Below are 12,321 nucleotides of genomic sequence, written 5' to 3'. Positions count from 1 at the left end.
CTCGCTGCCGCCCGGCCGAGCGGCTGCTGCGGGCGGCCCCCCGCGCCACCCCCCGCCGGGCAGCCCGCCGGCCCCGGGAGATGGTGACACATGAAGCGCGCGGGAAGGACCATGGTTGAGAGGACCAGCAAGTTCTTGCTGATCGTGGCCGTCTCCGTGTGCTTCATGCTCATCCTGTACCAGTACGTGGGGCCGGGGCTGAGCCTGGGCTCGCCGAGCGGCCGCTCCTACCCGGAGGAGCTGGACCTCTTCCCCACGCCGGACCCGCACTACGTGAAGAAGTACTACTTCCCCGTGCGCGAGCTGGAGCGCCAGCTCGCCTTCGACATGAAGGGCGAGGACGTGATCGTCTTCCTGCACATCCAGAAGACGGGAGGCACCACCTTCGGCCGCCACCTGGTGCAGAACGTGCGCCTCGAGGTGCCCTGCGACTGCCGGCCCGGCCAGAAGAAGTGCACCTGCTACCGGCCGAACCGCCGCGAGACGTGGCTCTTCTCCCGCTTCTCCACGGGCTGGAGCTGCGGGCTGCACGCCGACTGGACCGAGCTCACCAACTGCGTGCCCGGCGTGCTGGAGCGCCGCGAGAGCGCGGCCGCCAAGGCGCCCAGGTAGGGCCCGCGCCCGCGCCGCGCTGAGCCCGGGCCGGCCCTTGCGCTGAGCCCGGGCCGGCCCTTGCGCTGCCCCCCGGGCCGGCCCTTGCGCTGCCCCCAGCGCGGCGCTCTGGGCCGCGCTGCCCTCCTCGCGGGTCCCCCAGGGCCCGGCACCCCTTTGTCCAGCCCGAGCCCCTTGCCCGCTCCGGAGGCGGCGCCGCAGCCCGCGCTGCCCCCGCCGATCCTGTGCAGCCCCGCGCGGGGCTCCCCGCTATTCCCGGGGGACCTGCCCGCGGTGCCTTGGGGAAGGGAGCTGCCCCTGCGTGTCCCCTCATCCGAGCGGCGGGCGAGAGGGGAAATGGCCCTAAAGCCCCAGCGAGTCCCCACCGAGCATCCCCGTTGATGCCCACTGTGTTCCCCGCTCACCCCAGCCTTCCTGTGCCTCCTTCTCTGTCTGAAGGGTTAGCAGCAGAGGAATTCGGTGTTTGAAGTTCTCTGATAAAGACAGTGTTTTAAAACCTGTCCCAAGCTTCTGATTTTACTCAAGCTACCTTTGTGTCTTTCATATCGGGAGAGGACTGCTTTTTAAAAATGGATGGAATATTTTTTGGACACCATCCATGCGTTCTTTACCATATTGGCGTTTTTATTGCAACACTTTGGAACCTCTTTGCCTTAAAGTTTCGTTCTTAAAGATGTACAAGATCTTATGCCGGTGCTTGCTTGTGCCATATGCTTTATTTACATATAGATGGCTAGTGCCACACATAACTCCTGTAGTGAAGGGTGGCTTTGAAGACGGTAGCTATTTTAGCATCAGAACTGTGTTTTTCTCTTCATTTTCAAGCCATTTTGCTGTTTTTTCACTGGAGCTTGTGTGGTTGTTGGTGTTCCTCGTTGCTGCTGTCGTGACTGCTGCTGTTTTTGAGGTGTTTCGGTGTTAGTCACCCAGCTCCTGTGCTCAGATTGCTGCCCGACCCGGAGCCCCAACTGAAGCGCGTAGCCAAGGGGCTCTCAGGCTTTCCTGGGCTCTCCTGTTTTATTTATAAGATGCTTGAGAACCCCTATAAGCAAATAAGCACCCTGAGCTCGCCTGGTTGCTGCTGAGATGCTCCTGGAGCATAAGGGAAAACRTGCAAAGTTCAAGCAGAAACAGCAAAAAATGCCCGTTTGGTGAACCTTGGCACTTGGCTAGCAAACCATTAACCTCATAAAGAACTGTCCGGATAGATGAATCATGTCAGAGCCACGTGTGTTGTCACCGTTAACGCTGCACCAAAGCCTGCTCCGCATTCGGTGTTTGTCTCTGTTAGCCCGTGTAGCGGTTCTTGGGGCYGGTACCAATACCTGCGAATGGGCTCCTTGAGGCCGTGCAGCAATAATTAACTGCCCCGCTGCACCCCCAGCGAGCCGAGAACCAGCTGCTTATTCCCTCTTTTCAGTGAGCTGTGAAGAAGATTCTCTTTGCTGCATGTCTTTGGAGCCTAAGGAACTCTGCGCTTAATTCTGGGCGTATAGGAAAAATAATGAACCCTGTCCCATTCCATCATGCCTCTGCGCATCCAGAAATAGTTCTGCTTAATGTGGCCTCTCTACTTCCTTAAATCTAAATATGAGCTTCGTTTCCAGGGGCGCGAGAGCGAGGACGGCGAGGTTTTACACGGCTGTGGGCTCAGCCTGCGCAACGCAAGGCGAGCTCGGGCCGGGGACACCGGGCTCGCCACGGCCTGCGCCTGGGCTGGGCTTAGCAGCGCCGCGGCCAGCGCCTGGGCTGGGCTTAGCAGCGCTGTCCTGGGACACGGCGCTCGCCGGCCCGCGCGGCTCTTCCGCAGGCACCTCAGCGAAGATGAGCTGTTTCAGGGCCAAGAAAATCGGGGAAAACAGATGGGAAATGCTTTATTTTTAAATAGAGAGGAATTTTCTTGTTGGGAAAAGGATAGTCTTGTGTTAYGTCCAGTCCAGTAAGCAGTTTTATTTTGTTTCTCTTCCCTGAGTGTTGTATCTCCTTTGTTGCAACAAGACTCACTTGCACATAAGGCACCTCCTAGAAAGGCTGCTGTATTAGGTGGAATTGAAGGATGACTATTTCTTTCACTCTATACCAAATAAATAAAGTGGCCAATAAGCATTCCAGCAGCATTCACTCCAATTCTCACGTTATTTTGATTTTKGGGGAATGGGCTCCAAATTCACCTTTAAATCTCACGTACCAGCCTCTCTCTGCTACGTAATGCCGAGTTTAAGCCGTTGTCCTTCCAGCTMTACGCTCACCTCTCGAAGCAAAGCAGCCAGATTGGGATTGCAAACCAAGCTGCCTTGCTGGGAATGCTGGGGAGCGCGGGGGCCGCCCCGCCGTGMCCACCCGTGCAGACCGGGAGCCCGGAGCGGGCAGCGTCGCCAGGACCTGTCRCTGCGTGGGGCCCTCCCGCGCGACCCTCCGTAATGTGCGCCGGGGGCGGAAATCTGCGCGGGAAACCGCGCTGTCCTGCTGCCCYGTGCTGGGCTTTGTGATTGCGAGTCCTGCCCTGCCAGAGATTGCAAATGCTTTCGTTTTTTTCCTTCTTTTTTTCTCCTTTTTCTTTTGYGTGGATAGAGTAGACGCTCAGAAATGGGTGGGTTTGGTTCTAATGGCTCATTTTACATTCTTACATTTTGCTTCTTTTTTTCTTTTTCTTTTTTCCATCCTTTGGAAATCCTGAATCATTTTCCCTGCTTTAAATTCGAAAGACTTCTGGAGAGGCGCTTCTTCAAGCAAATGTTATGTTTTATACACAGCCAGTAAAAGAAAGAGATTGATTTGTTTGGGGCTGTAAAACCTGGGGCCCTGAGGACCGCTGAAACTGGCAGTGTTTGCCAGCTAAGTCAGTTATCTGCCATTCTCCCCGGGATTTGGGTAGAGGGCAGGTTTCAAGATTTCACTTTCTGTGAACTGGTCTCAAGTTTGTCTCAAGATGATGCCTAAAATCGCGTGAGGTGTAATCTGTTCAGTCAGGGGTATTTTTGGGGAAACAACTAGCTCTTCAGTGCCGGTGCAGTTCTCCAAGCTGCCTTCCCGCGCTAGCTCCGTGCCAGGCGGCCGCCTGGCGCGTGTCCTGTCCCCCGCGAGGAGCCTGAGCAGCCCCCGGCCCTGTCCCCAGCAGAGACGTGGCCCCACGTCCGTCTCACCGAGGCTGTGGAGGGCCGGAGATGGGGCACCTGCGCGCTCGTCCCCGCCTCTGCCCACGGGGGCCTTGCGGCTGCGCCCCGGTTGTTGCACCGCAGCGGGGACGAGGCGCGGGCTGGCGGGGCTCCCACCGCGCCGTGTTCCCATGGCCGGACACCCGGGAGCTGCGCGGCGCTGCGCTGGGCCCGTGGCCGTCGGTGGGAAGGGGCTGCCGGCACGCTGCCCCGCTCCCACCCCCTGCRCCTCTTTCAGGCACCACCTAGATGGCCTCTTTTTGTTGTTTTTTTTTCCTTTTTCCCCCCTTTTTTTTTATGAGCCCCCTCTAGGGGCTTAGTCTGGGCTTTGTGTGTGTGTTTCTATACGTGTCTGCCCCAGAAGTTTGCTTGCTGAGCTTTTCATCTGTGTTTCACGATGAAAAGAAGATGACCGAGGCGTTTCATCGCAGTTCTGGAAGCGTTCGCACRCCTGCACTTTCCCCGTTCTTCCTCAGGATTTCGGATGCCTTAGAGATGAGATGATGATGAGCTAACGATAACCTGTGGCGGGTTAACGGGATAACCCGTTCGGGAGCCTGTGATCCGCTCTTGGCAGCTTCGCTGCCACCCCCAGCAGCCACGACTCGCAGAGCTCAGCCCTTCATTTGTCTCATTTTTCCCCAGCGCGGAGTTTCACGGCTCCCAGCCCCGCATCTCTGCCTCGGCCGAGCTCTCTTCTTGATGAGGTTTTTATTGTAACTGCACCTAGGAGCTGCAGAGACACTTGGCAAGACACCAGCTGTTTGGGAGGGAAGGCTTTACCGAGTCGCTCCCGTAGTATTAGGGCTTTTTGGACACTCAGACTTAACATTTTTGGTGGAGCTCCATGTGCTGGGGGCTGTGACCACTGGCCACAAGTGCCCACGGGCATGGAGCAAGGGGCACCTCTCTCCGCTTGCCAAGCTGATCCTGACTAACCAGGTGGGACGTGTCAGTGTGAAGGCATTTTCCATGGCCCTGTTCCTTTCCCAAGGCCGTGGGAACACTGGGAGCGTTCAGAGTCCCCCATGTAATCGGCCCCGGACCTGCTCCCGAGGGCTGCCTAGTGTCTGGTGAGCGGCCTTAAATTTGATWTCATAATGAGAGGAGCCAAAAGTGGGAGCACTCCGAGCTGCTGCCCTATGGTGTTTTATTCATCTTGAACTTAAAGCTTCTGACTAATGTATTGCATCAAGCTTAATTGTTCTTTGTATTTTGTTTCTTCGTTGACAGAGCAGAAGGGATGTGGCCCTAGGTATGTCCGTGCTTGAGTGTATGCTTTTATTAAGCCAGTTTTGCAAAACTAACGCTTTTGGCAGTAGTTCATTATTCTTTAACTAAAAGTTGTGTCATGACTTAGTAATTTTGTTTTTCGACTTACAAATTTGCAAGTACTCTGTACTCGGACCTCAGAATTTGCCCTTTTGCCCTTTATTGTTTTTCAGTCGGCAACGAAAAATACGCGCTGTGCTGAGCAAAGATCTGATAATGATTTTCCCTTTTTTTTTTTTTTTTCTGTTGCTTTAACAACAGTTTGGAAATAATTACATAGCTGGTGCATACCTGGTGATCATGGGACTATATGTTGAGGCCTGTGGATTCTGTGTGTTGCAAAACAGAGGAGAGCAGCATGGATAACAGCCTGGCCTTCAGTCAGATATAGGACACAGGCCACCGTTCAGCGTCTTTCTGATCATTGTGCAACGTCTCGACTTTGACCTTCAGTTTTTTGACRGTAACCTTACTGAACACGCGCTAAGAATTTTATTTAAATGCTTAAAATTAACTTTCAGTGAACACTGTGCATGCTGGCTTCAGAAAGGCAGGGTGACCTAGTCTTAGCTCCATAAAGCCCCATCTGTCTATGCTTGTATTTCCAGTAAATACTAGGGCAGAGAGATTTTCCATTGGTGACCAGTCCTTTGCTTTGTCGGTCCTTTGCCTTGCTGGGAGCTGGGCCGAGCTCTGGGACGGAGCCCGGCTGCCGCGGCCCCGGATACAGGGGCCTTCCTGGGAAGGGCTGTGGGCGCTGAGCTTGCAGCCCACCCAAGCATCGGAGGAGCCCTGAGATGAGGCAGCCCTAACAGATTCTCCCATTTCTGAAGTCGTGATTGACCTGGAAAAAAGAGTTTTTGTCCAATGGAATTCAAGTAAGGTTTGACGAGCAGAATTTCTCACAAACGTAGATCTAAGGTGACAGAGCCTCTGTAGCTGCCGCTTGATGTATTTCTGTTCCCTTTTCTGCTGTTGCCATAGCAGAGCACTCTGCTGCAAATCCCCCCTGAGAAGTCACCTGAAGACTGTTTTTTGGGGTTATTKCCCTATAGGCACCAAGAGCCTGACACGGCTGTGTACTGCGCCCGTGCGCCGCACGCCAGCCCCGGCCTCGCGGCTCCTCTCCGCGCGAGGGGAGCGATGCGGCAGCGCAGCTTCCCGGCCGGAGGAGCCCCCGGACTGCAGGAGGTGTTTGTGAGAGGAGGCGGCAGCAGCTGGGGCCGTCCCTGCTGGCGCGCAGTGGTCTTCTCTCGTGCTGACCGCGCGCTCTTAATCCCGTGCCCGGCCTCTGGACGATGAGCTGGTTGGCTCCACGCTGCAGAGAGCTGTGCAGAGCTACGAGCGACGTTCTCTAGCACTTCCCGTTCCCAGCTCTCGCGCAGAAACGGTTAAGAGACCCCTCGTTGCCCACTGTGACCTGAATTTCTCTGCAGTGCTAATTATATAGGGCTGTCACCTGTGTATCCCCAAACCTCTTACAAGGTGTGCAGTAAGTAGCACCTGGTCCTGTCTTCATTCWCAGCCTAAAACAACTCTGAAGTGGCCTGTCTTAAAGCCAGCAAAGGCCGTAAATCTCAGGCTTATGTTTTTACGTACAGTCCTTTCCTGCCCAGTGACTTTGTCTCCTCCAGAAGCAACTGCTCTTAGCGCAAGTTGTTGCTACTTTGCTTTGTACTTCCCTCCCTTCTGCYGTGTTAATGGTAAGTTCTGGATAGTAGCTCACCTATGTTTTATAGAGGAAATATTTCACAGTTTCCTGCCAGTTTAAACAAGAAAACAGTGATTTGCAATTAACTTTTTATGGTGTGGCTCAGTATTTTGCTGTGTAAGTAATCTGCAAGCAGTGTTTGTGGGATGGCCCCTCAGCGCGGGGCGAGACATTCGCGTTCCGTTCCCTGAGCCCTTCTGGAGACACGGGAGTGCCTGAGATCCCTGCGTTGTTTCCTTTCTTGCATTGTTTTCAATTTTACCACACTTTATTTTTTGTTTGTGGCTGTCTGGAAGTATCGACAGGACCAAGTAGAGTTGCTTGGACTTTCAACATGTCTGGTGGCTTTTTGCTGTCTAATTTGAGGTCTGCTCAAAGAGACTTGAGCTCTGGAGAGGTGCTGATGAGGTTCAAGTGCTGCCTGCTCAAAATTCCTTCTCTAGATTGGAATTAAGAACAAAGCTGAGGCTTGTTCTTGTGTTGTTGTGCATGTGCATGTATGAGATTCCTAATTACAAGGAAATCTTCAGGGAGTTTTGAAAGCAATTTTTATGCAGAATCTGAGTCAGGTTTCCATCACTGCTCATGCTGCCATGCTTGGTGTTACTGGGCTATTTGCAATACAATTGAATAAATCAACTCAAGCCCTCTCTGCCCAGAAGATTTCCCTCTTTTTTTTTTTGACCGTGCTTCCAGATCAGGCTAAAAACCAGCTGCCCCAAGGCAGTTAATGTGAACTCAGTTTCTGATGTTTGCTGTGAGAAATGAGGTGGCTCCCACGGCAGAAGGACTATGAGGAAGCTGTTCGGTGGCCAAAGAAGTTGTGTATCTGGTTATGAAAGGAGAATCAGAGGCGCGAGAGAAAAGGAATGAGCTGAGCAATCCAGAACCAAGGATGAGGGAAAAATGAGGCCGCCACACAAGTCTTGTCTTGACTGGGCTTTTCAGATGTGTCAGGCTCTGTGYTAGTTAACAATAAAGATTTTTGTTAAATAGCAGTGAAGCCTTTTGATCTTAATGAAGACATAGTTTGAATTCCTTGCCTGCGCAGGGGAGGGCATCTGCTCCGCCGGCGTTTGCCTGGAGAGCTCTGAAGGGCTTGACACTGAAACTGAGCCCCGAGTGCGCAAAGGAATAGCGTGAGGCTGCGACGTGCCGGGAGAACGCGTGGAAACCCCCGGGCGGGCAGGGACAGGGAAGTGTGTGTTGCTCAGGGGCTGCGCGACCGCTCCGTGGGCACGTGGGAGAGGCGGTTGYGGTGGGACGAAGCGGCGAGGAGGTGAAGGAGCAGATCGGCGCGGCCGAACGTGCCGCCGCGTGAGGGAGCGGCGGCGTCTGGCCCTGGGCCGGGCCCTGCGCGCGCGGCCCCGCCGCTCGCCCTGCGTTCCTCTGCGTGCTGGCCAGCYGGCTGCTGGAGCTGCCAGGCCTTCTCGGGCATTCCCTTTTCTTACTGATATCACTGAATGCTTCGCTGGATTAAACTTACGCTGGGTTTTCTGATCTAGATGCCCCCTGCCTCCTGTACCGGTACCAGCAGTTCCCATGAGAGCACGTGTGTCTGTGTGCAGTTGTAACCGTCGCCGTCAGCAGGAGAGACACTTGATCCAAAGCTTTGAAATCAGGCACTCCTCTCGGGTGTGTTCRCCCCGATAGGACTTCACCTTTTGGGAAGCAGCAGGAAGTAGTCGGTCCCGTTTCCCGGCCAGCAGCAGGCCCAGCCCGGCCGTGTCGGTCGCTATTGCAGAGCCTGGGTGGTTGTGCGGGCGCTTCGGGGAAGGCGGCAGTGTTGGTGCCTGGCTGGCCGGCCTGCCGTGCTCACGCAGGGTCCGTGTCTGTTTGACAGAGCTGAGGGAGGGAGGGAGGGAGGCAGGGCTGGCGGTGCGGTGGTGGTGGTGGTGGTGCCTTCATAGCTGCCAAAGCAGAGGCCGCCGAGGTAGAAGAGCCGTGGCGGGGGCCGGGCCGTGCAGCCACGGTTATGGGGTGCACGTGGAGCGCCAGGCTGTGCTGCCCCATAGGGAAGGCYGCACGGGAGCGGGGCCTCCGGGCTGCAGGACTGAGCTGTGGGTGTAACAGGGGCGTCGCGGAAAGCTTGGCTTGCCCGTCGGTCACACGCTATAAATAAAGACMTTCTCGCTGTCCTGGAACAACTGCAGGGGTCATCTTGCTGCAGTTCTCCTGCTGCCATTGGGAAATCATTTYCCGTGCGTTTCCATCGCGGGATGTTTTTTTCTCCGTGCCCCAGCTCCAGCTTGTGTTGATGGGAGGAGATGACACTTGAGGTGCCGTTGGACTGGAATGAAAATATAAACCACCATCACCGTTGAAAGGACGTAGCTGTAACTTATAAAACTTGCTGGGTGGTCACTGGAATCCCCGTTAGCCTGCGTGGGTAGTGCTTGGCTGTGCTGAAGCACTGGCTGCCAGTGTAATGCCCAGCTGGAAATCCTGCAGGGACTGAAGGACAAATTCCTCCAACATTTGGGAGACGTGTGGTGTTTGGTCTGCTAGATCCTTCAAGCAGGATGAGGCCACCCCCTTCCTAACTAGGATATTTCCTGACTTCTGAAGCTGTTTGGGGATTGCTATGGAAAGACTGTTTTCTGGAGAGAAGCCTGGCCAGCCCCAAGTCTGGGAATAACTGCTCGTGAGAACAGAAAGAACAGTTGTACTTGTCACTGTAAGATGGGGGTTGGAGTCTTGGAGGATTCTTGTCTAGTGCAGAAGGGATCAGAGAGCAGATTTTTCATATGGGAGCCATAGAAGTGCTTGCACACCCCAAAACATGCATGTGTGTTTCCCTTCTTTCCATGAGACTGTGTCTGTGTGCATGCCTGTTGGGATGTTTGCAGAGGCTTAAACCAAGCAGCTACGTTAGACCCGAGCGGGTCACCAAAGCTCTGTAAACCCCGGCATCCTGGATRGTCCTGCAGGGAAGCCGTGCAGTCTGCACGGAGCAGAGCTAGTGAATTCCAGGGGTGCCGGCTACCAAGTTCTTGGATACTGCAAGCCTTACTGCACCGTGTGCGCTGCTCCGGTAGCCCCTTCTGCCGGAGAGAAGCAGCCTCTTTGCACGCCGAGGTCTGTGTGGGGTGAGCGCGGAGGTGTGGGCGCCGGAGCAGCAGCCCCGCGAGACGGRTCAGCAAGTGCTGGTGCCGCGGGGAGCCCCGGCGGGAGCTGCCCGCGTCGCCTCCTCCTTATTGCCTTGCTTCCSCCTTCCTATTTATAGCCCGTTTAAACGTGACTAATGGCTAAAGCTAGAACTACATGCCGTGTCAGATAAGCTGCTTTATTTTCTTCACCTTGCTCGATGATGCAAGTTGTAACAAAGCCCTGCTTGTTCAGGCTGCCTTTTAAACTCTATAAAAACTTCACATGCTTCTAAGCCCTGCTTTTAAATCACACCTCCAAGCCTGAGTGGGAAAGTTACGGGCAAGGTCTGAAAAATTCCTGCCTGGCTGCCTTCCGCTGATGCCCTTGCAGGGAAGGAGGAGTGTGTGCCGGGGAGCAGCGTGTGTAGGTGCTGCGCTGGGAGCAGAGGCGGAGATGGGACCTGTGAGGAGACGCGTGCCGCTTCCCGCCCCCGGGGTGGACRCAGGGCGCATTCCAGGCATTCACAGCTCTCCTCCATCTGCTGGGTCATCTCCAGGGAACAGCGTCTCCTCTACAAACACAACCATTGCTGTGGCACTAGAGACCCYCCTTTCTTGTTCGGTTTTGGTCAAACATCTAAGGTTGGATTAGATGCAGGGGCTATGTGCCTGGCACATCTTCAAATATTTTGATGTAAGAATTGCTAAATTTAGATTGAGAGGAAYTACAGGTCAGGTATAAATTCCATACGTGTTCTAAAACTAAATGCTTTAACTCTGCTCCACACACACAGGAGCAGGATATTTTACTATTTTGGTTTGTTTCTTTGGTTTGTTTCTGCCATTGGGTTCCTCCTCCCCTCCTCTGCACCAAGAAAAAGTGAATTTCAAGCGTGTGCTCGGCTCGCTCAGCCTGYGAAAGATGCAGTTGGTTTGTGCAACTCCCTGACGCCACGGGAGCCAAGTGAACCCGTCAGAGGCTTCCTAGCCACTTAGGAAGAAAGTCTGTGTTTAGTTTCGGCGATTGAGTATTGGAAGTCAAGCGTGGCTGGCGGCTGTGCCGGGTGCTCCCGGGCGGGCTGTGCCGAAGCGCCGCTGTGCGGAGCCCGGCGCGGAGCCCGGCRTGTCCTTGGAGCGGGGTCTGCACCRGTGCCGCTCCGCACTCCGGCTGCTGCGCCCGGTGCAGCCCCCGACCGTGTCCCGTTGGATGGGGGGCGCTAAGAGGACGCTGCGGGATGCCTCGGATCGCTGGCCGGGTGTCCGCCGTTGCCTCCGGGCTTTCTCCGCTTTGGTTGTGTCCTCAGCGGGCCGCACTGTTACTCAGTGATGGYTTTGTGGTGGGTCTCACGCAGGCTGCTTCCTGGGACGGGTTGGGCCCCATCCAACCCCATTCCCTTTTCCCGAGCCAGGGGAGCTAAGCCAGGCTTAGCTGCCGGCCGCATGGCGTGGGGGCCGTGCAAATGTCCAGGGCTCCCTGGAAAGGCGCATGGCACCTTCCGRACAAGCAAATGCACGTGGGAGGAAACGCTCCTCGATAAAACTCCTCATCCTGACTTCCTATTGGGAATGGGCAGACTGGAGCCACCCTCTTTAGCCCAGGCACTTCGTGGTGTGGAAGCCCTGAGTTTAGCGGGATCGCAGGGCCATCCGTGCTCAGCAGGGAACAGCGCAGATATCCTGCACAGCAGYGTTAGGAGCTGCTTTTCCACTCGTCCTTTTTTGAGCAAGGGAAGGTCTGGTGATGTTCTCAGTAGCAAGAAGGACTCCTGCCTTTCTGATTGTTTGTTTTATTGAGGAATTATAAGGGAGAAAAGAACACGGGTTATTCTTTTGTTTCTTTTTCCTCTCCTTCAGACTCTGCATGTTGGAGTGCTTGTTCTGGTCACTGCAGTGCCAGGCTCGTGACTTAAATAAGAATATTTAAATATATATATATATATAAAGAATGAAAAGCTTTATGCCGTGCCAAAAAATATGTATGAGTTATTGCAGAGTGCTGACTTGCATTTGAGAATTTTGGCAGGCAACGAGGCAGGAAATGCATTATTAGGAGTGTTGTCCAAAGCGCGTGTAATGGCAGAAGTTAATTAACGCTGGCAGGCGCCGCGGGAAGGGGCTGGGGCTGCCCGCGGCGGTGCCCGCGCCCTGCCCCACGCCGCAGGGCGCCGCGGGGCAGCGTGGAGCTGCGAGCAGAGCCGCGGCGCTGAGATGTGCCGCTTGCGGGGACAGCGAGGCCACGTGTCCTCGCCAAGAGCCGTGAGCCTCCCATTGCTTCGTGGACTCTTCTGGTTTTGTTTGTGCTCATGCTTGGGAGCAGGGAATTGTGACTCTTCTAACCCTCAGCCTTTCTGTGCTGTAGCTTCCTAGTGTGTCTTCAATTTGGAAATAGAGTGAATTGCGAGAAATAATTTGTATCCTTATTACAGTTCCTTGCTATTCATAGACTATCATAACAAATGCAGTTGAACTTGGAGCTGGTTTT

At 54.6% G+C, this 12,321-nt stretch overlaps 1 protein-coding gene across 1 annotated transcript in view; it reads left to right on the top strand.

Annotated features, from left to right (window-relative positions):
- The first annotated feature begins 51 nt into the window (after window positions 1-51).
- Window positions 52-12,321, top strand: part of LOC112949222 (heparan-sulfate 6-O-sulfotransferase 1-like) — a 44,699-nt gene continuing 32,429 nt past the window's right edge. The window contains exon 1 of the mRNA XM_026041600.1: window positions 52-608. Within this exon, the coding sequence (XP_025897385.1) occupies window positions 91-608 (518 nt within the window). The 5' untranslated portion in view covers window positions 52-90. The remainder of the gene's footprint in view (window positions 609-12,321) is intronic.

The sequence above is a fragment of the Nothoprocta perdicaria genome, unplaced genomic scaffold (assembly GCF_003342845.1).
Source record: "Nothoprocta perdicaria isolate Ctin4 unplaced genomic scaffold, notPer1 scaffold_289, whole genome shotgun sequence".
Classification (NCBI taxonomy): Eukaryota; Metazoa; Chordata; class Aves; order Tinamiformes; family Tinamidae; genus Nothoprocta; species Nothoprocta perdicaria.
The sequence above is the reverse complement of the archived record's forward strand: the minus strand, read 5'-3'. Positions and strand labels throughout refer to the sequence as shown.